This window comes from Monodelphis domestica, chromosome 2 (genome assembly GCF_027887165.1).
Source record: "Monodelphis domestica isolate mMonDom1 chromosome 2, mMonDom1.pri, whole genome shotgun sequence".
In the NCBI taxonomy this organism is placed as follows: Eukaryota; Metazoa; Chordata; class Mammalia; order Didelphimorphia; family Didelphidae; genus Monodelphis; species Monodelphis domestica.
The window spans coordinates 404,589,632-404,614,493 of record NC_077228.1 but is presented as its reverse complement, the minus strand read 5'-3'; the positions used below and the strand labels follow the sequence as shown (position 1 = coordinate 404,614,493).

The 24,862-nt window shown below is 35.0% G+C and overlaps 1 protein-coding gene across 11 annotated transcripts in view; it reads right to left on the bottom strand.

The window, feature by feature from the left end:
• Positions 1-24,862, bottom strand: part of AKAP7 (A-kinase anchoring protein 7) — a 218,735-nt gene that overhangs the window by 153,229 nt on the left and 40,644 nt on the right. For all 11 annotated transcript variants that reach the window (XM_016428895.2, XM_016428896.2, XM_016428902.2 and 8 more), the window contains 2 exons: positions 19,200-19,360; positions 1,198-1,310 (listed from right to left, as the gene is read on the bottom strand). In XM_016428895.2, coding sequence (XP_016284381.2) covers positions 1,198-1,310; positions 19,200-19,360 — 274 coding nt within the window. The remainder of the gene's footprint in view (positions 1-1,197; positions 1,311-19,199; positions 19,361-24,862) is intronic.

Genomic DNA, 24,862 nt, shown 5'->3' with positions numbered 1-24,862 from the left:
ATACTGTAAAGCACTATTTTTTTAAACTTTACCCTTCTGCCCTAGTATCAAATCTAAGAGCGGCAAAGGCTAGACAATAATGGTTATAAGTGATTTCCAGGATCATACAGCCAGGAAGTTTCTGAGGCCAAATTTGAACCTTGCTCTTCTCAACTCCTGGCATTCTATGTGGGACCCTCTATGGAAGATCCAAAGAAGAACAGGCAGAAACTATATAAGGATAGAAAAGTGTTGAGGAGTTGTATAAATGACTTTAGGAAAAAATAGCCATAAAGACATAATCAAAGACACCTAGCAAAGTTTACATTTTCATGATGCAAATGATTTTCTTCCCTAAAAGATAGATGATTGTGGCCTCTTAAAAATTTTCAAGTATATTTTATAGGAAGAATGGACAGATTAAAACATAGTAGAACTAGTCAAATGTGAATTTATTAAATGTAGTGTTGTTACACAGAATTTTTAATAATGCTTAAGAAGAAAAATATCTCTGATAAATTATCACTTTCCTTGATAAAAAAAATCTAAAATTCTCAACAAACAAACCCCAGGCTGACTTTAATAGGACTTTTACCCAGTAAATATTGTTAATATGAATATAAAGAAAACTGCTTTCTAAATGAAAATAAAATTTTAAATGCTCAATTTTGGCTTCTAGATCTCTTCCAGGAGATGTGTTATTGTAAGTAAGTAAAATCTGAAAGGCTATCATAAATACCAAAAAAATCTTAAAATTGATGATATCACCAACAATTCATTTGCTATTCTAAGATAAAGTTTAGGATAACTAGGAAGAGGTTAGTCTAACTGAAAGCAAATAAAAAGGATAATGAACAAAGTAATCTATCAATTTGTTTTAATAAAGCAGTCCAGATTACATAATACTATATGTTGGACAAATAATTTTTATTGTATTTTTCTAAAATACTATCTTTAAAAATAAGTCATCCTTATGAACATACGAAATTGTATGGTTGTGATTTTTTAGGATATTCAATAAGAATTTATATAATGAATATGTATAATGAATAATCTCAAATTTATTCATTATAATCTGTATTCCCAAAGTCCCTCTGAATCCAAAGATATCAGGAAGAACATTTCACCAAAATATAAACAAAATTAGAGTTCCTTATTATAATATATGTTCCTCATTTGCATAGTTGTGAATTTATCATTTGAAAAATAAAAACTCACCTTTCTTCTGAGCTCTGGTGATTTTGACAGTTTCATGAAAGTTAAATGGGGCTTAAAACTTCGGTTTTCTCCTGCCATGATACCCTTTTCTTGAAAAGTTCTCTTAGCTGCCTCTAAAGAAAAAGAAACACAAAATATTTTACCCACCATTGTGCCATGATTTATATAAATACACATTTATTTCTTTTAACACAAAATGTATGGCCTGAACAGTTATTTCTTTTAATTCAAATGATTATTATTTCACTCATACAGATAATCATAAAGTCTTTAAGAGTTCCCTCACGCTTAGCACATAACTTAATTAATGGTTCTTGACTGACCAACTGAATTATAAATTGAGAAAACTGGACTACAAGATAAGGTTTCTTCCAAAACTAACATTCTATGATTCTTCTATGAAAGTAAATTCTATTGTCATAGTCTAGATAAAACATAGACAACAATTAAATCCAAGTAGGTTAGAGGAAGATCTTGCTTTATTTTAGGAACTAAGATCACAGTCCAATAAAAATTTCTCCCCTAAACTTCTTTATGAAACTGGCCCCCAAAACATGAGTATATAGTAATAATTAATGAACAAGCACAATTACTTAAACCTTTAAAGGAGTATATAAGTGTTTTAAGTACTAACTAAATTTGATTACCTAAGGCAAACCCCTGATTGCCTCATCTATTATGCTTCTGGTACCTCCTGGGTCCCAATCATGGAGACTTGCCAGCATTTGATTTAAAACAGTATTGAGAAACTATGCTATTTGGAGCTAGCAGGTGGGGTCATGCTTCCCTAAGATATAACCACAAAAAATGGATTCTCTTCCATCAATATTACCATACTGAGTCTTAAAGAAGTATGAGCACCTACACACATGAAAATATTCACAGCAGCACTTTTTGTGGTAGCAAAGAATAGGAAACAAAACAGATGTCAACCAGTTGGAGGAACAAATTGGGTTACATTAATGTAATGGAATATTGATGTGGTATAAAAAACGAGAAGCAAATAATGAAGACAGAGAGGCACAAAATACTTACATGAAGCTGGGCAAAATCAAATAAGTAGGGCTAGAAAAACAATATATACAATGGCAATAACATGTCAAAGGAATGAAGGTTACAAAATTATAAAAAATTAGTTTGGTCCTAAAAAGGAAAAATAAAAGTATATCTCTTCTTGCTCCTCTGCAAAGGCCAGAGTCCACAAATATAGCAGATTATTTTCTATGTGTTGATTGGTGGTTGTTTTTTAAACCTTTACCTTCCATCTAAGAGCTAATACTGTGTATAGGAATAACTGCTAGGCAATGAAGTTGAAGTGACTTGTCCAGGGTCACACAGCTAGGAAGTGTTTGAGGCCAGTGTGAACCCAATGCCCCCTATCTCTAGGCCTGGCTCTTAATCCATTGAGCCACCTTTTTCCTTCCTGTTGATTGGTTTTAATGATTTTTCCTCTTCTTCCTCATTTATTTTTTTTTATATAGGATGGCTTTCTGATGAGAAAAGGGAGGTATTTGGAGGGAAAGCAGCAATATAAGAATGAGAAAGATATATATCTATACCCATTTTCTTCTCTATGGATAGACTATATTATGAAATGTGTCCTTTTGCAGGAAATTGTTCACCTATATCCTATAAGAGTTAACAATGTTTCCTAAGGACTAGGAATTTGACATGGTGGCAGCTTCCATACTATTCAAGCATGTTTCCTTATTCAGTTTCCTTATCTATCAATTAAACAAGTATTTGTTAAGTATTAGCTATGTGCCAGGATCTGATGAGATCTCTGTGAAAGCGGGGGGGGGGGGGGGAAGCAACATAAACATCAGTTATTTCACATCCTTATTGTGAAAAACTAGTATGAGATAATATTTAAAAGGCATACAGCTGAGACCTGCCCCAATATTTCCATCTTAATCACCCTACGGTGTTTGCATTCAGAATCAGAATTAAAATTTCTAGAAAATCTAGAAATAATGAGAGATCAAACATATTCCTTGGATTTTTCTTTTCTCTAAAGCCATATATCCCACATAAAGGGATGAATGAAGGAGGAGGTTTTTCTGGGAATTTTAGTAAACTATCAGCTCAATATGGAAACCAAGAAAGCTAATGTACTGAGAACTTACATTAAGAAAGGTATAGTATCAAGGGATAAGAAAGTAAAAATCCTTCTGTATTTTGTCCTAATCCAACCACATCTAGAGTATTTTGTTCAGTTCTGGGAGCTATATTTTAAGAAAGAAATTGACAAACTGTAGAGCAATTCACAAGAGGGTATCTATGATGATGAAACACCTCACAATCATTTGACACATAAGAATCAGTTTAAAGAAGTAGGAATATTTATCATACTGATAATTTCTGTTCTTCCTTTTCACAAAACTATTATTATTTCCTGTCTACTATACGTAAGATGAGTTCCCTACAGTGGTAAGAATGCTCCAAAAGTAATTTCCCATGGGCAATAACTGAAAGCAATGACTAGTTAATGCATGCAATTCCTTGTGCAACTTAAATAACACCATATCAAATTCAAACACTTAGAGGGAAAATATTTTAATTTAATTATTTTTCTTAATGTAAAATATTAAAGTTTTCCCAATGATCTAATATAATGAATTGAAAATAGAAAATGCAATATTTCTGACAAAATATTTTTTATTGAGTGGGTATCCTTGGAGAGGCAGATATCTTAAGCAGGAAATCTGGGAACACAAAGATATTAAAGCAGGAGCCAGGATTCAATGATTTGCCATGGTGAAGAATAGGCAAGAGGTTTAGGATCCAGGAGATAAACAAAATTCAAGTCAGCAGATCAGATCATTTGATGCTTCCAAATTGTTACTCCCTATTCTTCAGTTACTTGAAGAGTGATTTTTGCTACTATAATCTTGCTGAAACATTTTCTCAAAAGTCACCACTCACATTCTTAAAAATACAAGGAGTCCTTGCCTTCTCAACCTCTCTACAGTTTTTAATATTTTGGTCTTTTTCTAATGGTAGTGTAAACCTTAAAATTTCTTAGACTTATGAATGTTGGGAAATTTCATACTTGAAAAATTTCCTACTGATAGTAAGAACTCTATTGGAATGTGAAAACCCTTGGCATGGGAGGGTCCTTCTCCTCCCTACATAAGACTACTTTAGGACAGAAACCTTTTGCTAAACAATGGAAAGGGCTTTGACCTATGCTTAAGCATAGAACAGGAAGTTCTTTGAGTCATGATTGATTTTAGAATTGATACAATAGAGATACTTGGAATGACAGAACCAGGTCTTGGAAAATACAATTTCCACCCTACTTAGAGTAACAGGATTTAGGAAGGGCTGCAGCAAAGGATCAAGATTTAATTATTTGAGAAGATGACCTTCAACAGACATGTGCAAAGCCTCTGGGCGGTCCTGGGTTAAACTAGAACCACCATTGGCACAGGGGAGACATCGACAGTGATTGGTAGATGTGAGAACTGAGGGGAGGGAACTTAGATGGTTTCCTTAAAGATAGCGGGGTCTGAGGGGAGAGAGAGGAGGTTTTGCTCTGAGCAAGGTGGCTCTGAAGGAGGACTGAGGAGGTTGCTCTGTTGGAGGACCAGGAGAGAAGGCTGGCTCTGAAGGAGGAGAATGCTCTGGAAACATTTCTTGAAAGGAGGCTCTCTTGAAGGTGGAGCCTGAGGTTGGCATGAGAAGCCTTACCTAGAGAGATCTTGGGTGAGTGATAAAACCAACTGACTGATTTATTCATTCTTATTCCTTTCTTACTTTCTCTCTTTTTGTATTGATTAATCAGTGTATTATAAATTAAATTTCTCTATAAAACCCAGTTGGCTTGGGCATATTCATAAACTGGGAATATATTCCCTGGCGACCATCTTATATTTATATAAAACCAAGACACAGTAGAAAACATATTTCAGTGGTCATAATTGATATATATATTTCCCTTGCTCCCAAACATTTTAATTATCACAGTTTATGGCTCCCACTCTCTTATATACAACTAATTAACACTCAAAACTATTTTAAATCTAACAGTAGGTATTCTTTCTTCCCTTCTCTTCTGAGATATAACAATATCCTGGTTTTCCTCTTTCTTCTCTAACCATAATTCTTTTTCCTTCCTTGGCTTACATAATTCAAAGATTTGTCCTAAAATTTCAGTTAGAAGAGCCTCACCTACACAGTCAGAAGGGACTACTGTGCTAGTTGTTTTTACCTATTCTTTGTTACAGTGTCAAAAAAATACTGCACTGAAAAAAAAAGATATTAAATAAAACCTTTTTAAAAACCAAGGAGACCCTACACAAAGATAAACTCAGAATGGGTGAATGAACTGAATATTAAGAAGGAAACTATAAGCAAATTGGGCAAACAGAGAATAGAATACTTGTCAGATCTTTGGGAAAGGAAAGACTTTAAAACCAATCAAGAGCTAGAAAAAAAATCACACAATGTAAAATTTTGATTACATCAAATTAAAATGTTTTTGTACAAACAAAACTAATGCATCCAAAATTAGAAGGGAAGCAATAAATTGGGAAACAATCTTCATTACAAAAACCTCTGACAAAAGTCTAATTACTCAAATTTAGAAAGAGCTAAACCAGTTGTACAAAAAATCAAGCCATTCTCCAATTGATAAATGGACAAGGGACATGAATAGGCAATTTTCAGTTAAAGAAATCAAAACCATTAATAAGTACATGAAAAAGTGTCCTATATCTCTTATAATCAGAGAAATGCAAATCAAAACAACTCTGAGGTATCTCCTCACACCTAGCAGATTGGCTAACATGACAGCAAAGGAAAGTAATGAATGCTGGAGGGAATGTAGCAAAGTTGGGACATTAATTCATGCTGGTGGTGTTGTGAATTGATCCAACCATTCTGGAGGGCAATTTGGAACTATGCCCAAAGGGTGATAAATGACTGCCTGCTCTTTGATCCAGCCATAGCACTGCTGGGTTTGTATCCCAAAGAGATAATAAAGAAAAAGACATGTACAAAAATATTCATAACTGCACTCTTTGTGGTGGCCAAAAATTGGGAAATGAGGGGATGCCCTTCAATTGTGGAATGGCTGAACAAATTGTGGTATATGTTGGTGATGGAATACTATTGTGCTAAAAGGAATAATAAAGTGGAGGAATTCCATGGGGACTGGAACAACCTCCAGAAATTGATGCAAAGTGAGAGGAGCAGAACCAGGAAAACATTGTTGAATGTAATGGATTTCTCCATCAGTGGCAATGCAATGACTCTGAACAACTTGGGGGAACCTACAAGAAAAACCACTATCCACATCCAGAGGAAACACAGTGGGAGTAAAAACACCGAAGAAAAACAACTGCTTGAATACATGGGTAAAAGGGATATGGTTGGGGATGTAGACTCTAAATGAACATCTTAGTATAAACAACAACATGGAAATAGGTTATGATCAAGGACACAAGTAATGCCCAATGAAATTGCCCGTTGGCTATGGGAAGAGTGGGTGGAGGGAAGGGAGAGAAATAATGTGATTATTGTAACCAAGGAATAATGTTCTAAATTGACTAAATAAACTTATTCAAATTGAAAAAAATAAAAATAAAAACCAAGAAGAGGCTACTTGAAATCATGATTCTGTCAAGGTATTTAGGAATTGAATAATTATACAAAAGGCTATATAAAATAGTTTATCACATACATTTAATACTAAGTGAATGAAGCTTATGGTGAGGGGAAATGGAAGGAGTACAGAGGGAAGACCAGTACAAGAAAGTGGTGATGGTGTATCTGGATCTCTTTCCCCTGTATCAACACTATGGCACATAGGAATATTCAAAATTGGCAAAATAAATGATGAATTAGACCCATTCTAATGATGTCCATTGAATTTATTCCAATTCCTAATTTCTCATATCTAAAGAGGCACTAGGTCCATATTAGTAATATGCTTAAAAGCTAGCAGGGCTACTTAATAAAACTAGGCAAAATTCTGGCTGCAGATAGTGCTGAAGGACAACTTTACTGGTAAAAAATGAAGCTGGATGACTAAAGTAGTAACAGGTATGTTGTAAATTAGTGATGAGAGTGTAGAAACTCTTTGGAAGTTCATAATGTTAGTTCAAAGGGTTTGTCTAAAATAATTTAATGTTATCTTAATAAACAATTGTACAATTATACTATAAGAATAGTTCTCTTCTGTGACAATAAGTATGTGCATATTTGAAGCATTACAAGTATGTTTATGCATTCTAAATCATCCTAATCATTCACATAATCTTTTTGGTGTTCATGTAGTGGTTATACCAAACTCTGACTACTTTTCATTAAGTAAATCATTTTATTAAAGTATAGTCAAATTGCTTATATTCCTAGATGGAAAGAGAATATCTATAACTCTTAAAAATTATTATCATATCATATTAGTTATAAGTATACATATAGAGGGTAGTAGTAAAGCTATTTATGATATGTTAAAAAATAAAATTAGGGGTGAAAAAGAGAATAATACTAAGTGAATTGGGGAAAGAGAAAATAAAATGGAGTAAAATATATCACATAAAGAAAAGAGGGTGGTGAGGGAGGAGAAGATCAATACAAGGAAGGGAGGAAGAAGCTGGTGACAGGTAATACTTAAACCATATACACAATGGAATTGGCTCAGAGAAAGATGAACAGACTCATTGGGGGATATTATTGTCTTATACCCTATAGAGAAGTAGAAGGGGAATAAGAAACAGGGTGGTGGGAAGGGGAGAAATACAAGAGAGGGAAAGGTTGGGGGGGGGTTACCAAAAGGTCTATAGTGAGAGGGGAATAAGAAGGGAGCAGGTTGCAAGGGGAGTAATATAAGATAGATGAAAGGGGGGGGGGGAGATTGACTAAAAGCAAAACACTGAAGAGAAGGGAGTGAAAGGAGAAACGTCAGGATTAAAGGAAGAAGTCAAAATGTAGGAGAATACACAGACAGTAATCATAACTGTGAATGTCAACAGGATAAACTCACCAATAAAAAAGAAGTAGATAGCAGAGTGAATTAAAAACCAGAATCCTACCATATGTTGTTTACAAGAAATGTACATGAGGCAGGTAGAGAGAGTAAAGATAAGGGACTGGAACAGAATCTATTGGGCTACAACTGGGACAAAGGAGGCAGGAATAGCAATCATGATCTCAGACAGCTAAAGTAAAAACAGATTTGATTAAAAGAGACAAGGAAGGAAATTACATCTTGATAAAAGGTAACATAAAAAATGAAGAAATATCAGTACTAACCATATATGCACCAAATGGTATAGCATTCAGATTTTTAAAGGAGAAACTAAAGTAGCTTAAGGAGGAAATAGGTAGTAAAACCATAATAGAGGGGGACCTGAACCTTCCCTGATCAGAAGTAAACAAATCAAACCAAAAAATAAAGGGAAGTAAATAAAATGTTAGAAAATTAGGACAGCATTGACTTCTAATGAATTCTAGTGCCCACAGGGCAAATTCAGTCTGTGAGCCCCTGAATTACAGAAGAGAGTTGAGAAAGTGCTTGCTTTGAGAGGCTGTACACAGGAGTGGGGCATGCAAAAAATGTCCTTGGACACCGGGAAAAGGGAGAAGGGATTAGTTCCCCTAGTGCCAGCTAGTGTTCGATAAACCCAAAGATCCCAGCCTTTGTGGTACAAGAACCCACTATTTGACCAAAACTGCTGGGAAAACTGGAAAGCAGCATGGGAAAAATCAGGTTTAGATCAATATCTCATATCCTATACCAAGATAAATTCAAAATGAGTAAATAACAAACATAAAGAGGGAAATTATAAGTAAATTAGTTGAGCATAGAATAGTATACTTGTCAGATCTATGGGAAAGGGAATAATTTATGACCAAGCAAGAGATAGAAAACATTACAAGATGCAAAAAGAACAATTTTAATTATGTTAAACTAAAAAGAGTTTGTACAAACAAAACCAATGCAATCAAAAGTAGAAGGGGAGAAATAACTGAGAAAAAATCTTATAATAAATTTCTCTTACAAAGGTCTAATTTCTCAAATTTATAAAGAATTAAATAAAATGTACAAGAAGGTCAAGGGATATAAATAGGCAGTTTTCAGATGAAGAAATCAAAGATATCAATAATCACATGAAAGTGTTCTAAATTCCTCCTGAATTGAGAAATCCAAATCAAAACAACTCCAAGGTACCACCTCATATCTAGCAGAATGGCCAATATGCCAGTTTGGAGGGGATGTGGCAAAATTGGGACACTAATGCATTGTTGATAGAGTTGTGAATTGATCTAACCATTCTGGAAGGCAATTTGAAATTATGCCCAAAGGGCATTTTAATTTAATTTTTTTATTTTAATTATTTAACTAATGAATTAAATTTAAAATTTTTAAAAATTGATAAAGCATTACCACTACTAGATTTACACTCCAAAGAGATTAAAAACAAGTTTGTACAAAAATATTTATAGCCACTCTCTTTGTGGTGGCAAAAAAAAAATTGGAAAATGTGGAGGTGTCCCTTGATTGACTGAACAAATTGTGGTATATGATGATGGAATACTACTGTGCTATAAGGAATAATGAATTCTGTTTGCACTGGAATTACCTCCATGAACTAATGCAGAGTGAAATGAGCAGAACCAGGGGAACATTATACACAGTAACTGAAACATTATAGGATGATCAAATGTAATAGACTTTGCTACTAATAGCAAAGCAATGATCCAGGACAATACCGAGGGACTTATGAGAAAGAATGCTATCTATATCAAGAGAAAGAATGGTGGGGATAGAAATGCAGAAAAAAAACCATATGATTTATCACTTGTTTGTATGAATATATGATTTGGAGTTTTGGTTTTAAAAGACTGCTCTGTAACAAAAAATGAATGATATGGAAATAGTTATTGATGGTAATACATATACAACACAGTGGAATTGCTTATCACCTCCAGGAGGAAGGAGGGAAGAGGGGAAGGAAAGAACATGAATCATGTAACTATAGAAAAATACTTTTAAAAACTTAATTAAAATACAAATTATTAAACAACTAAAAAATAAAATAAAAAGACTGGAATTTATAAATGTTCCAAAGGTTGAGAAGACCTCTATAGAAGAAGTCTATGCTGATAAGAGTCCCCACTTTGATTACATCATGGATTTATCAGAGTACAGAAGTACTGAAGCACTCCACTTGACCCTCAACATAAAGGATGATATTCTTTCTCTCCTCTTTTCTACAGGAAAACCCCTAGAAGAAGCTACCAGCATCACGTTTTGTTTCCTCTTCCTCTCCTCACACATTTCTTAGTATCATTATTTAACTCCAACTATTCTTTCTATATTTCTTATTTGTCAAATCTAACAGACTTTTCTTAGTTCTAGTCTTTCTAGATTATTCTGTAGCATTTACTATAGCATTAATACCATTATTTAAGTCTTCCTCCTAAGATTATCTTCTATGAGTGGTCATGAATCTCTCACTGGTTCTTCCCTCTAGCAATCTGGCCACTACTTAGTCCCTTATGCTAATTATTGCTCATGTCCCATCTTGAATTCAAATCCAGTCTAAGACACTTAGCTATGTGATACTGGAGAAGTCACTTAACTGTATTTGCCTCAAGTTTCCTCAGCAATAAGTTAGAGAAGGAAATGGCAAACCTCTCCAGTATCTTTGTCAAGAAAACTCCAAATAGGGTCACAAAGAATTGGAAATGACTAAAAATGGCTCAACAGCAACAATAAAGCTTCAGTCTGGGTTGGTGACTAGAAGTGTAATAATTAAAAGGAATTGTAGAGGAGATTGAAGAGGGATAGGGGAGAAGGAAGGTTTTGTAACAGGGAATGAAAGAGTTTGTAACAGGGAAGGGAGAGAAGGAATATGGCTGCTGGTGAGGTTAAAGGAGAGCGATACCCCTGCTGAGAGGCTATCTTTAAAAAATGGGGTTCCCAAGAAATGGGACAACTATGATCGCCTGAGGGGATGTCTTCTCTATTGATGTTGAAGATACCCCAGAGCAGGTAAGCATGGACCCCCTGAGGGACAAGCCTCCCCCCAGACCAAGATCGGCCAGCAGGGGTCCGATAAGGACTATTTATGGTTGAATGGCTGTCCTGAAGTCCAGCTCCTTCTATGTCCCCCTGAAATGATAGTCCTCTTATCTGACTGTGGGTTATTTAACTCAAGATGAATTTAATAACAAGTTTAGAATGGGAAGATATCAGGGAAGAGGGAAGAAGGATTTCCCTAGATTGGGTTTGAGTCTCTCTCAGCTTTGGAGCTGAGGCCAGGCCTCACAGGCTGGTGGAGGGTTTCTTTTATTCCTATCTATGCTAATCTGTGCTAGTTTTCTTAAGTTCAAAGTCTTTAGCAGTAAACAGCAAGAGGAAGAAAAGGTTCTGACCTTCAGAGCTCATTGGGCCTATCTCTTTGGGCTGATGCCCCTAAAGACCAGCCTTACAATAAAAACTGTTCCCCTTTAATCTTTTTGTTCAATGACGTGATCACAGAAATCCAGGTAGAGCAATGTTGGAAAATCCAGGAATAGAGGTATTTCTATCCAGAGACAGGGAGAGAGCGCTCTTTCCAGTCCAAGGGCCAGGAAAAAGAGTGAGCATCCTTCAAGAGCAGCTGTCACTCACCAAGTTGCCCCTCCCCCACAACTGTCATCACCATTCATTAATTTCACTCTAAGCTTCCAACTGTTGTTTGCTCCACCTCAGTGGCAGAAAGTCCAGAGCTTGATGCAGTTTTCCTTTCCACATAAGTGAGTCCTTGATCTGCTCCTGGCATCAGAGACACATATCTACTGTTTGCTCCTGAACTTTTTCCAACCAGGACATAACTTGGAAACAATCATGACTGCTCTACTCTATCACCTCCAGGGATAAGTGTCCTTCTCAATATCCTCGTTTCTTATATGCAGAATGGGGTATTGGGAGACAGAGCTGCCAAATGGCACTCATTTCTGTATTAATTCAGGAATGCCCTAGGACTTCTTGTTCCAGTGTTTCCTCTGCTGGTACCCAGACTCAGACCTCTTTTCAGTCCCTGGGCATTGGACACTCTTAGGTACAACTCATCTCTAGTACCTGTGCATTTCTTATTTTCTTAATCCAACCTAAGCTAGAAAAATAACTCACTTTATTTATTTTGGATTTTTCAATCAGAATTTAGTTCAGTATGCTTTCTAGATCCCTATAAAGCCATGACAGGGAAAGCCAAGCTAAATTTCTTTGTTACTCCACTATCTTGACTCCTACAAGCCTAGCAAGTCATTTCACCTCTTAATCCTCAGAGTAACTCTCTTAAGATTTCCAGATAAAGTGCCAACTTGCATTGGTTTAAGGTGTTTCCTCACATGGGAGTCTGTATCATCTTCATAGAATACAAATTTTTAAAAATGTAACAAATTTATGTTAAAATTATATTAATGAGTAAAAGTCTTGGGATCATCATTCTGATGATGACTCATCACTATATATTATGAAGAAAATATAAAACACTTCTATTTCTTCTCATGTAAAATAAAAATGCTGAACTAAATGATTTCTATATTAGACTGGTATATTAATTATACTATAAAATTCTGTTCTTTAATACAAATAAATCTGCCTTCATTTGAGGTTTCTAATTGTTCTATATGTGCATATGCACATATACATATATATACACATATGCATGCATACATATACACACAAAATCTATACACAAATGTATATACGTGCATATATGTATGTATTTGTTACATATATACAAGCATGTATATATGTTATATATGCACATTTAGTTATTAAAGCTTAAGTTTGCACTAAGACTTTTGGGATACCCTAAATATATAAAAACAACAGTATTTCAACACGTATGACCTTGAGGGTAATTATAGTGCTATAGCCATAATTAGCATTTGCTAACATATAAAAATCCTTTGGTGTCCATGCATAAAGCATGGTGTGATTTCAAATTCTTCAGAGTACAAAGGTTCTTTCATCAATATTTGAAACCCTCTCTGAGAGAATATTTTCAAGGAATGGATGGAATTCTGGGTGTTGTAAGCAGCCTTTGAATGAGCTAAAAGAACAATAAATGACTAATAAGAAATATTTCTGGAGTTCAGAGACCTTTACTTTAATAAAATAAGACCTAAGCCTATTCTTTTCTTCTCTCAGGCCATGTTCTTAGAAAGGGCATATGGATTATAACTGAGTATAACCATAAGTTTCTTTTCTAGATGTTTTATTCAAATTAAAAAGACAATAAAACTATAATTCAAGGAACACAAATGGTTAAGGATTTTCCAAAATATTTTAAAGGGAGGGAGACAGGTGAAGAAGTATGTGATGTTAGGTACAAAGAAAGGTATTGATAAGAATAGTCAGAATCACAAAATTCTGGCATAAGAACCTGCCCATCCCAGACCCACTAGACAGATGCAGTAATTTTTTTTAAACCCTCACCTTCCATCTTAGAAATAATACTCTGTATTGGTTCCAAGGCAGAAGAGTAGTAAGGGCTAAGCAATAGGAATTAATTGACTTGCCCAGAATCACAAAGCTAGGAAGTGTCTGAGGCCAGATTTGAACCCAGAAGCTCCCCTTCCCTAGGCTTGGCTCTCTATCCAATAAGCCATCTAGCTGTCCTCAGGTGAAGTAATTTGTTCAAGATCAGACAGTTTGTAGCAGAGCCAAGATTCAAACCCAGGTCTTTTAAGAAACCTAATGCCTATTCTAAACAACATAGCTAAATCCCAGCTATTTTTTCCTTCATCTTCTTCCTTTCCTATGGGCTAGATGTTTCTCAAAAGGCTACAATAACAGTTTTTTTAAACCCTTATCTTATATTTTAAAATCAATACTGTGTATTGGTTCCAAGGCACCCAAGCAGTAAACGTTACAGGCAATGGGGGTTTAGTGGCTTGACCAGGGTCACAGAGTGAGGAAGTATCTGAGGCCAGATTTGAATTTAGGACCTCTAGAACTGGCTCTCAATCCACTGAGCCACCTAGCTTCCTCTTGCTGCACTCATTTCTAAGAGATATGTAATAGGGAGCTGGTCATGTTCTCTACTCAATTCTTGAAAACATGGCATGTTACTATATAGTTTACAATCCATCTGAGACTCCTGATTCCCCATCCCTGCCATCAATGGCAAAGAGGAGCATTTGGTAAAAAAGATTAAAAAAAGTAAGAGAAGACAACATCTAAAACCAGTAACAGAAATTAACATGTCAGAGATCCACCATTCATTTATTTACTCATAATAACAAATGTGTATGCACAGGTAAACGCATACCCCAAAACAGGTGAAGTCCATGCTAGATGGAAGGAGCCTTCCCCTACATCAAAGCCTACAAAGATATCCTTTGTTTCCTATTGGCATATTATGTAAGGATGAGTTCTTTAACTGCTAAGTAAAAAAAACTGAGTTATTCTCTTTCCTGGCAGATTTCAAGTAAGGAAAATTGTTACAAGTCATTACGTAAGTAAGGAGTAAAGGTCCCTATCTCCCACTCTGCCATAATATCCAAGAATATATAATACCTATGTTTCTCTTTCATCTTTTGTATCCATTTTTCCTGATTGAAGGTGAATATATATTCTAAGATAGGAAGACCCAGACAAATCGTAAGACTAGGACATCTATTACAGTCATCTAAAGTCATACCAAATATTAGTCTCAGAATCAGAGGGAGCAATAGGAGTCCCCTCATCTGAGGATCCAGCATTGTCACTGAATGCCCTAGTTGAAAAATCCACTCAAAAGAGTGACATGTCAACCAAGACATCACATCCTGCAAGAAGCTAAACTCAGTTCAACAAGAAAGCGATTCACCCACATGTTAAGAAGCCTGAGAAGGGATAAAAGGACTCCTAGAGGTCAGAATTTCCCCTCAGCTGCACAACTATGAAAAGGAAGACTAGATTAGGTGGTCTGAAGCATATGGGAGAGAGATGGAAAGATAAATTACTATGATGATCAAAGGACTTTGATTCCATATTTGAATTGTTTTCTTCTGACAGCATGTAGCACTTTTTCCTTGGCCTGAGAGTTCTGGAACTTGGCTATAATAGTCCTGGGGTATTTTATTTTGGGGTCTCTCTTCAAAGGTGATCAATGGATTCTCTCAATTTCTATTTTTCCCTCTTGTTTGAGGATATCAAAGCAGTTTTCCCTGGTGATTTCTTTTTTTTTTTAATTTTTAAACATTATTTTATTTGGTCGTTTCCATACATTATTCACTGGAAACAAAGATCATTTTCTTTTCCTCCCCTTCCCCCCACCTTTCCCTCTCCCATAGCCGACGCACGATTCCACTGGTTATCACATGTGTTCTTGACTCGAACCCATTTCCCTGTTGTTGGAATTTGCATTATAGTGTTCATTTAGAGTCTCTCCTCAGTCTTATCCCCTCCAACCCTGTAGTCAAGCAGTTGCTTTTCATCGGTGTTTTTACTCCCACAGTTTATCCTCTGCTTGTGGGTAGTATTTTTTAGATCCCTGCAGATTGTCCAGGGACATTGCATTGATACTAATGGAGAAGTCCATCACCTTCGATTGTACCACAGTGTATCAGTCTCTGTGTACAATGCTTTTTTGGTTCTGCTCCTTTCACTCTGCATCACTTCCTGGAGGTTGTTCCAGTCTCTGTGGAATTCCTCTACTTTATTATTCCTTTTAGCACAATAGTATTCCATCACCAACATATACCACAATTTGTTCAGCCATTCCCCAATTGATGGGCATCCCCTTGTTTTCCAATTTTTGGCCACCACAAAGAGTGCAGCTATGAATATTCTTGTACAAGTCTTTTTCCTTATTATCTCTTTGGGGTACCTGGCGATTTCTTAAATCTATTTTTGTACCTCCATTTCCTTTTAGCCTATTCTAGTTTGGGGGGAATTTTTTTTTTAGTGAAAATTTCTCCAGCTGTTGAATTTTTCTGTCAATTCTCTTATTGATTTTTTAAAACTTCTCTTCAAGTTCTTCTATGGGCTCTTTTGGGGCCTGACATCCTTTCACACTTTCTTTTGGTGCTTCAGATTTCCTTTTCAGCATTGTTATTCTCTTCTGAGTTCATATTTTTGGTCTTCTCTGTCACTAACATAACTTTCTAGGGTCATGTTTTTTCTTTCTCTTTTTCAACTTTCTAGTTAGTTTTTTCCCCCATTACCTTATCCATCTATTGAAGTTCTTCATTATTCCTGGGGTAGAGGGAGCACTACTCCAAGGGTACCGAGTATTCTTATCTGGTACTTGGAGTAGGCCCAGCTGCCTTTGTTTCCCAGTGTGTCAGTCAAGAGGATAGATTTTCTGGCTTGCTCTGGGGAACTGTTTTGTTCAGCTCCCCATGTTGCCAGTTCCTCTATTGTTTCATGGGTTGGGCTGGTCCCTGCTCTGTTGCTTCCTTGCCCCTGATAAGTGGTTTGGGCTGGGGAGGCTCCCTGCTCTGCACTCTGCCATTTTGCTGCCTTAGGTGCTCTGCTACCATGTAGGAGGGTATAGGTTCCCACCTTCTGCCTTCCCTGCCCGTGTCAAGGGGCTCAGGCTGGGCTTCTATTGCAGCATCTGTTGCTTCTGGTTGAATAGCCTGGTCCAAGTTTTGCTGGTTCCCACAGATGCTGTGCTACCTGCGCTACTTTCTCTTCTTACCCCAACAAAACGTGTTTCTCTTGCTTTCCTTTGTAATAAGGCAATCTATTTGCTGTGTGTGTGTTTTCCCAACATACAGCTCTGATAAAAAAAAAAAAGGACTTTTAGGCCTTCAACCTAGGCAAAGAACTCAAAAAAGTCTGAAGAACTAAAAATTAAGAATATCAAGGAAAGTATCACAGCAGGAGTGCAATTCAGCTGAGGCTAGAAGAAAGAAAAGGCCTTAGAAAGTAAAAATGAGGTGGAAGGGAATGAGAGGAATAGAAAATAGCCTTGCAAATGAAGAGATATAGAAAATGCAATATGTAGTTCAAGAAATATTTAGGAAGAAAGGAAAGATGATATAGGAAGAAGGAGCTTCTTTTTTATAAGTATCAAATATAAGTAGGCAGGAGAGGACATGGACTAAGAAAAACCATTGGAATTAGCTTTTAGGATATCAATGATAACTTTTCAGAGTAGATTAAGTAGAATACTGAATCAGAAGGCATTTTAAATGGACTGTTTTCTGTTAGAATCATTAATATATCTGACTTACCATTATACATGTCAAATGCACCTGAAGAAATTTCTTGAGGAAAGAGAAAGTAAATTTCATTCATATTTATAGCCTATACAACCTAACATACTAATACCTTTTGTATGGCAAACATTTGATAAATGTTGATTAAATGAAAAGTCTATATATGTTACTAGTTACTAATGTTCTCTCCACATTAGGATCTAAAATTCTGGGGTCCAAAAATTATGGTTTTGTTTTTACTACTAATAAAAATAGATCATTAGAGAAGTTTTGACAGATATAGTCCATTTTCTATATATTTATCTTTCAATTTCATCTGTAAAAACTCTTTGGATACAGTTAAGCCTCAAGTTAAATTTCTGTGCATTTGTTTTCATTTCTAATGCTATTTATTGCTTTATAAATTAATAAAATAAATATTTTTCTATAATTCCCCTGTATATTTTTCAAAATACTTGTATTTTAAACTGTTGTTCTCATTGGTTCCCATTTCAATTTGCTTGGCAAGAAGATTAGTTAAGTGCTTGCTTGAAGAGGTATTTTCTAGATTCCTTTAGTCTCCTCTTGGCAGTAATTGCTTTTTATCAGTCAAGCATTTGCAAAAGAGTGATAAACAAAGTCAATATTTTTTCCTCTGTCCATTTCCTTTGGGGGGGGGGCTTGTTTCAATAGGTCAGATTAAAGCTATTTATTAAAATTTTGTAGCATCTTTTAATGTTTAGCCTTCTAATTCAATTTTCACCTCTGCTTTAACCAAATAATGGTCTGGCAATACAAAGAAAGCTCATCTTGATATGGTTCCCATATCAAATGCTAGTTATTTCCTGTCCAAATGTAGACAAATAGAAAAGATAGCCATAATAAATATACATATACATGCATAGCAGCCCTCACATTTCTTTATTTTCTTCAAACCTAAGCCATTATTTTCCAACATACTCTTTATCATCTCAGTCCTAAAGTATTTGTTTGGCCTTAAGACAAATATGTTGCAATGACCAAAGAATTCATGTCCTTGGAATCCAAGTACTAGTGAACAACCTTTCCATGCTTAGCTTTGGTCTTTGACAAGCACATTCAGTCTGTTGTTAGGTATATATACAACTATATCTGACTCCTTTCCAGCATGGTAAAAGATACCAAGACTTTAGAAACTCGGTAACATTTCATATCACAACGAAAGAAAGCAGGGCATTGCAGAGCTCGCAAAACAGGTGCTCATGTGTTTCTAAAGCACAAGTTAAGACATATCACTGACCTGCTAGCAAGTCTGTTGCCTTGAGAAAAATATACAAATCTCAAAGCCTAGCTTCTAAGGACCTCTATATTCTGGATCCTAATTCCCTTTATAGTCTTATTCCATAATAATCCTCCATTACATACGTTAAATTCAAGTGAGATCTATTATTGTCAGTTTACTCCTGAATCAGTCTGGTTTACAGGTGAGCATTTTTAAAAAAACAAACAACAAAAAATGACAAGCTTTTAGTCCCCTCAACTATAGGATATTCCTTGTTTTCCCCAATACCCAGTAAAAAAAAGCCACATGTGATTATAAAATACAGGTATGTTGGTTCCCAGTGAAATCATATAAAATATTTTAAATATATTTTAATTGATTTTATTTTATTTTTGTGTGTTGTTTGTGTATCATAATTTTGTTTTGTTTAGAATATTTTTTCCTGGTTACATGATTCATGATTTTTCCCACCTTTTTTCCCCTCCCTCCTCCTGGAGTTGACAAGCAATTCCACTGAGTTATGTATGTTTCATTGGCTTTGTTATTTTAATAGACTAGTGAAGTTTCAGAGATTCATCTAATCTCCATTACTGAGGTTTTTTACCTGCTATCTCTAGAAGAACAGGTACATGATCTCCTTCTGCCAACTTCACAAATCCAACCTGATTTCCAAAATTACCAACTCCTTGAAAAGGCAAATTTAAATTCCTTCCTTGTAGTATTTCTTCTATTAATGTTTTTATCTCCAAAAGGGCATCTATACCTCTGTTAAGAGACAAAAAATATAAGTCAGATAAAAGAAAAGTTATAATTTCAAGAAATGTAACTTGAAAATCTGGCATGGTTTATTGTCACACCTACCAACCATTTTCATCTCAGAATCATTTCTAAATATCAAATTGTTCAGAAATTATTGGCTACACATTTACATTATGAACCTAAACTATTAAAAACTATAACTCATATCAATGGACTCTTATTATTAACTTGATGCAAATATACTAAGTAAATATAAATATATTTATAAACTACTCAAAATACAAAATAGAACAGTGAAAGAGCACTGGATTTCAAGACTGATTCTAAATCTTAGTTTTGCCACTTATAATTCATATTACTTTGGGCAAGATTTTGAACCTCTATGGGCTTTGACTTACTCATCTGCATAAAAGGGGAGAGAGTGAATTAAGTGATCCCTTATGTCCTTCTAACCTTTAAATTCATTATATTCACAGTCTAAAAAAACTTGGTTCTAGTAATTATTCTAAAAAGTGAATATTAAATCTATGTCTAAGCGTACCAGTATTAAAAAAGGAGACTCTACCCTATTTCATTTACTTCATTTTCATTATTAAAAATCAACAGAGGTAAAATAACTCTATCTTCTTCACTTTTAATCCTGTAGTGTTTTTGGTAGCAGAAATCAGTTCTTTTCAACACTAAACAAAATTATTGGTATATGTAGTTTATTACTACATGTATAGTACTCTTAGAATGAATTTTCTAAAAAGTGTCACTAGAGGGCAGGCATTATCCAGTAAATAAACAGTTACTGCCTTTCAAGACTTTACATCTCTGATATTATTTTACATTTCTTTTCATGTTATTTATGTAGTTCTATGTCAAATATGTGAAAAAGAATAATCAATGATAACTTTCAATCAGTGGATGTTTCACACTTCCTACTGATGACCCAAGTCAGTACTGATTTTGGAATAATTAAAAAACATTGAAATTGGGCTTGTTAGAGGACTCAGAACCAATCTATTTTGGAGTCACATTCATGTGTTCAGTATTACTTTGAAAATAGGAAATTTTCTAATATTATTTTTAAAATCTTCCAAATCATTTTATCCTCTGAACTTATCTTTATCAAGGTCAGCGAACTAAAACTTCCAGAGTCAATATTTGTTAAAAAGCATTGATGAGACTTTCTGGTGAATATATATGATACATAATAGGATATTATTACATGGTAATTCTGGTAAGTTTAGTAAGTTATTTTAAAGGGACTGATTTCTATGGGAAAGTACAAGTAAAAATAGGATCAGCTGCATCCTAGCTATTTAGAAAATTCTCCATTTTTCTTTAATATTAGATAATATGCACTCAATTTTCTTTTTCCCTAGTTCATCTATATTTTGAATTAAGGTTTTGCTTCAAATATCCTTTTGTCTTAAATTAATTTCAAAGAAAAAAATTAAAAGTGGCAGTACATTCCAAAGTAAAAGTACTACAAATTTTTTAAGTAAGAAATTAAAACTATAGTAAAGACTCAAATTATGGTGGTTTAGTGAAGTATATATCTGTAAATAATTAATCAAGTCTGATCAATACTGATGCCAATAACAAATGCATGGGACTTAAGTGTAAATCCTGCATGTGTCACTGACAAAGTGTCTCACCATGAACAAAGTACTTTACTTTGGGGAGATACAATTCTCTCATCTAGAAAATTACTCAATTTTACTAGATAACTTCTAAAGTTTCCTTTCAGCATTAAATGTTATTCTATTCTTTGAACATTTCTCATTATATTCTTTTACCCAGAATGAATCTCTATTAAAAGAAATATGTGGTAAACAAATTCTTTATCTCTTTCTACTGTTATATAAAATCAGCAATAATACAGTCCGTCAATGTACAAGCATTTATTAAACACTCACTATGTTCTAAGCACTGGGGAAACAAAGCAAGACAAAACACAGTCTCTGCTTAAGGAACTTTGAGGTTTAATGGCAAAAAAAATCATGAAAACAACATGTACACTATCCGGATAAATGGGAGGTAACCTCAGAGGAAAGGCTCTAAGATTAAGGAAGATTGAGAAAGACTTCTTGTAGAAAGTGGGATGTTGAAGGAAGTCACTGATTTCCTGACTGTCCCCCATGTCAAGAATGCCAGCCTTTTCCATCTCCGCCTGCTGATTTCCCTGGCTTCCTCCAAGTCCCAACTAAAATCCTCTTCTATTTGATACCTTTTCTAAGTCATCTTAATTCTCTTCTATTTGATGCCTTTTCTAAGTCCTCTTAATTCCCGTGCTTTCTTTTTCTTATTTACTGTTTACCCTGTACCTACTTGTTTTCTTGCTGTGTCCTCCATTATATGAGATCTGTTTTTTTCCTCTATCTATACCCCCATTGTTTAGCAGTGTCTGACACACAGTAGGCACTTAGTAAATGTTTAATGACTGACCAACTAATATAGACAGCTGGAGATGGAAGTCTGAAGGTCAAGAGAGAAGTTACGGCTGGGCAAAGATCTGAGAATCATTTGCATAGAGATGATAACTGAATCCATGAAATCTCTTGATATACCACAGGAATTAGTATAGAGAGAAAAGAGATGTGGTTCCAGGGTCCAGCGTCCTAGGGGACACACAGTTAGCAAGCACAACCTGATTAAAGGTCTGGCAAGGGAGACTGAGAGGAAGGGAGACACACAGGTAGGAGGAAAAAAGTAATGCCACAGAAACCAAAAGAATATTGATTATCAAGGAGAAGAGGGTGACTGGTTGCAGAGAGGTCAAGAAGGATAAGGTTTGAAAAAAGGTTTATGAATTAAGTAATCATTAGTAACTTTGAAGAGAACCATTTTGATTAAATGATGAAGTCAAATGACAGATAATGGAGAATTTTAAAAAGAGTGCAGAGAAAGACAGAAGATGCAGTAATTGTATACAATTTCTAAAGAGTTTAGCCACAAAAGGAAAGAAAGATATGGCATACCAGCTAGTGGAAATAGATCAACTGAGAGGTTTTTGAGGGTGTGAGAGACAGGAGCAGAACTACATGCAGTAGGAAAACAGCCAGCAGATTAGACAAAGAGGGCAATATGGAGAAAACTGGATAAAGTGGAGTCTCTTATGCAGAAAGATGGTTTTGTCTTGGCAATTAGGACTACTTTTTCCTATCAGTCAAAGTCAAGGAGACTTTGAGCAGAAAGTATGAGGGATGCAAGATAAAGAAGAAGAGAGAGCTCTCCATGAAGGCCTCACTTTCTTCAGTGAAATAAGAGACAAGTTTCTCAATTATGAGAGTAAGAAGAAGGGGAGCCACAGAGGTTTGAGAAGGGATGAATGGTTTGGAAAAGCTACTGTTCTTAGTGGAATAGAGTCAATTAGGGAGATCTAAAAGTATTAGTTTGCCTCAGTGATATTCTATTCAGATATGTGTATATATATATATATATAGCATGCACATAAACATATTTTTAGTTTCACATGGTATTAAATATGATAGAGAATTATTTCATTGCCCACATTAAAGATATAAAGTATTAGACTATCAGCAATGACAAAACTACAAATAAATTGGGTCATTTCCTAATACATTAGAAGCCTTCTTCAAGAAAACAGTGCTATTGAATGCCAACATGGCTTTATCAAGAACAGGCCATACTAGAGTAACTTTTCTTATTTATTTGTGTACTTATTTATCTACTTATTAGATTAGAAGATGTGGAATATTTTAACCATCATATATTTAGATTTATTCAAAACACGTGATAAAGAGTTTTATCCTATCATTTATATAATGGAGAGAGGAGGATTAGCTGATAGTTTAGTACTATAAGTTCTTAATTGATTTAGTGACTGAACTCAAAGAGAAGTAATTAACAGATCAAGGATAATGCAGAAAAAATTTTCTGTTGGCACACCCAAAGAATCTGACCTTGCCACCACACTTAGTTGTGCAGATGTTTACTATAGGCTCAAGATGAGATAAAAATGAAGATCGGCAGTCCAAAAAATTAGTACTATCCTTACCTGGGAAGTACTGAGAAGCAGTGTCTAGAACCAAGGAAGTAAGAATTTCAGTGTCCTCTACCTTTATGAAACTTTATCTGTATGGTTCTGAAAACCACAATGAGGGGAGAATATAGACTAGAATGAGCATATTCAGAAGAAGAGGACCAGGATGTTAAGAGGGCTGGTTAAAAGAACTGAGTAAACTATCACTGGTGAAGACTTTCAGTAATAGCTTTCTTCAAATATAAAAAGGTTAGTCTTGAGAAGAGGAATTAATCTTGTTCTGGCTTGGGTAAATGGGTAAAAATTATAAGCCTTAATATAAGTGAAGAATCTAACCATTAGAACTTTCTCAAAATGAGAGAGTCTGCTTTGGGAGGCAGTAAATCTTCAATATCAGTATTTAAGCAGAGATTAGATGACCACTTTTGAAAATGATGGAGAAGGAATTTTTGTTCAGATATGAGTATGACTAGGTGGCCTCTATGAGTGCTACTGATTGTGAGATCCTAAGATCTGAACTCAGAAATATGCTAAGGTGTACACCCTAATATATTAAGGCCAACGAGAAGTCTCTTCTGTTTATCCATAGAGAGAAAATAAAATGTCTTCTATACAAGATATGTATAGTTTGTGGAATTTTTTAAAAAGCAGAACAATCTTAGAACACTGAAATGTACTTATTGACCACTATAACACAAAATAAGATTCTGGATCAATCTGGTTCTACACATATTGTAATAAAACATGGTATGATATAGCAGACCTACCTTGCTCTTGAAGCCTTCTAACTGAACTCATAGAATCATAGATTTAGAGCTGGAATAGACTTTAGAGATCATCTAGTCTAGTCTCTTTGTTTTATGGAGGAAGAAACTGAGGCTTAAAGAGGACAAACGACTAGCCAAAAGTTACACAAGTACCAGATGAGAAAAATAATATTGGAAAAGGCCTGTAATACAAAATTAATTGACTCTTTACACTACACCAAACAGTCTCTTTCTTCATATTGTAAACCTTAAAATTTCTTAGACTTATAAATGTTGGAAATTTCATCATTGGGAAATTTCATACTTGAAAAATTTCCTATTGAGAGTGGGAACTCTATTGGAATGTGAACCCCATTGGCATGGGAGGTTCTAAGAAATTTTAAGGTTTACAATCCCCCCTGATGGTGAGCCAGCCAGGAGGGGGGATTGTAAACCTTAAAATTTCTTAGACTTATAAATGTTGGAAATTTGAAATTTCCAACATTTATAAGTCTAAGAAATTTTAAGGTTTACAATAAAGCCTTCCCTGAATCCCCAAGTCCTACCTCGGGTTAAAATCACCTTCGGTCTTAATTTTGTCATAACATTTTACTAAGATTTCTCTCTGCTCACTGTCCTATATATCATGGTTATTTACATATTAATCCCTCCCTTCATTACACTAGAAAGTTCCTGAAAGCAGAACCTATTTGACAGCTGGGTGCCCAGCATTCTGTCTTGCCTATAGGAGGTATTTAATAAATGTCT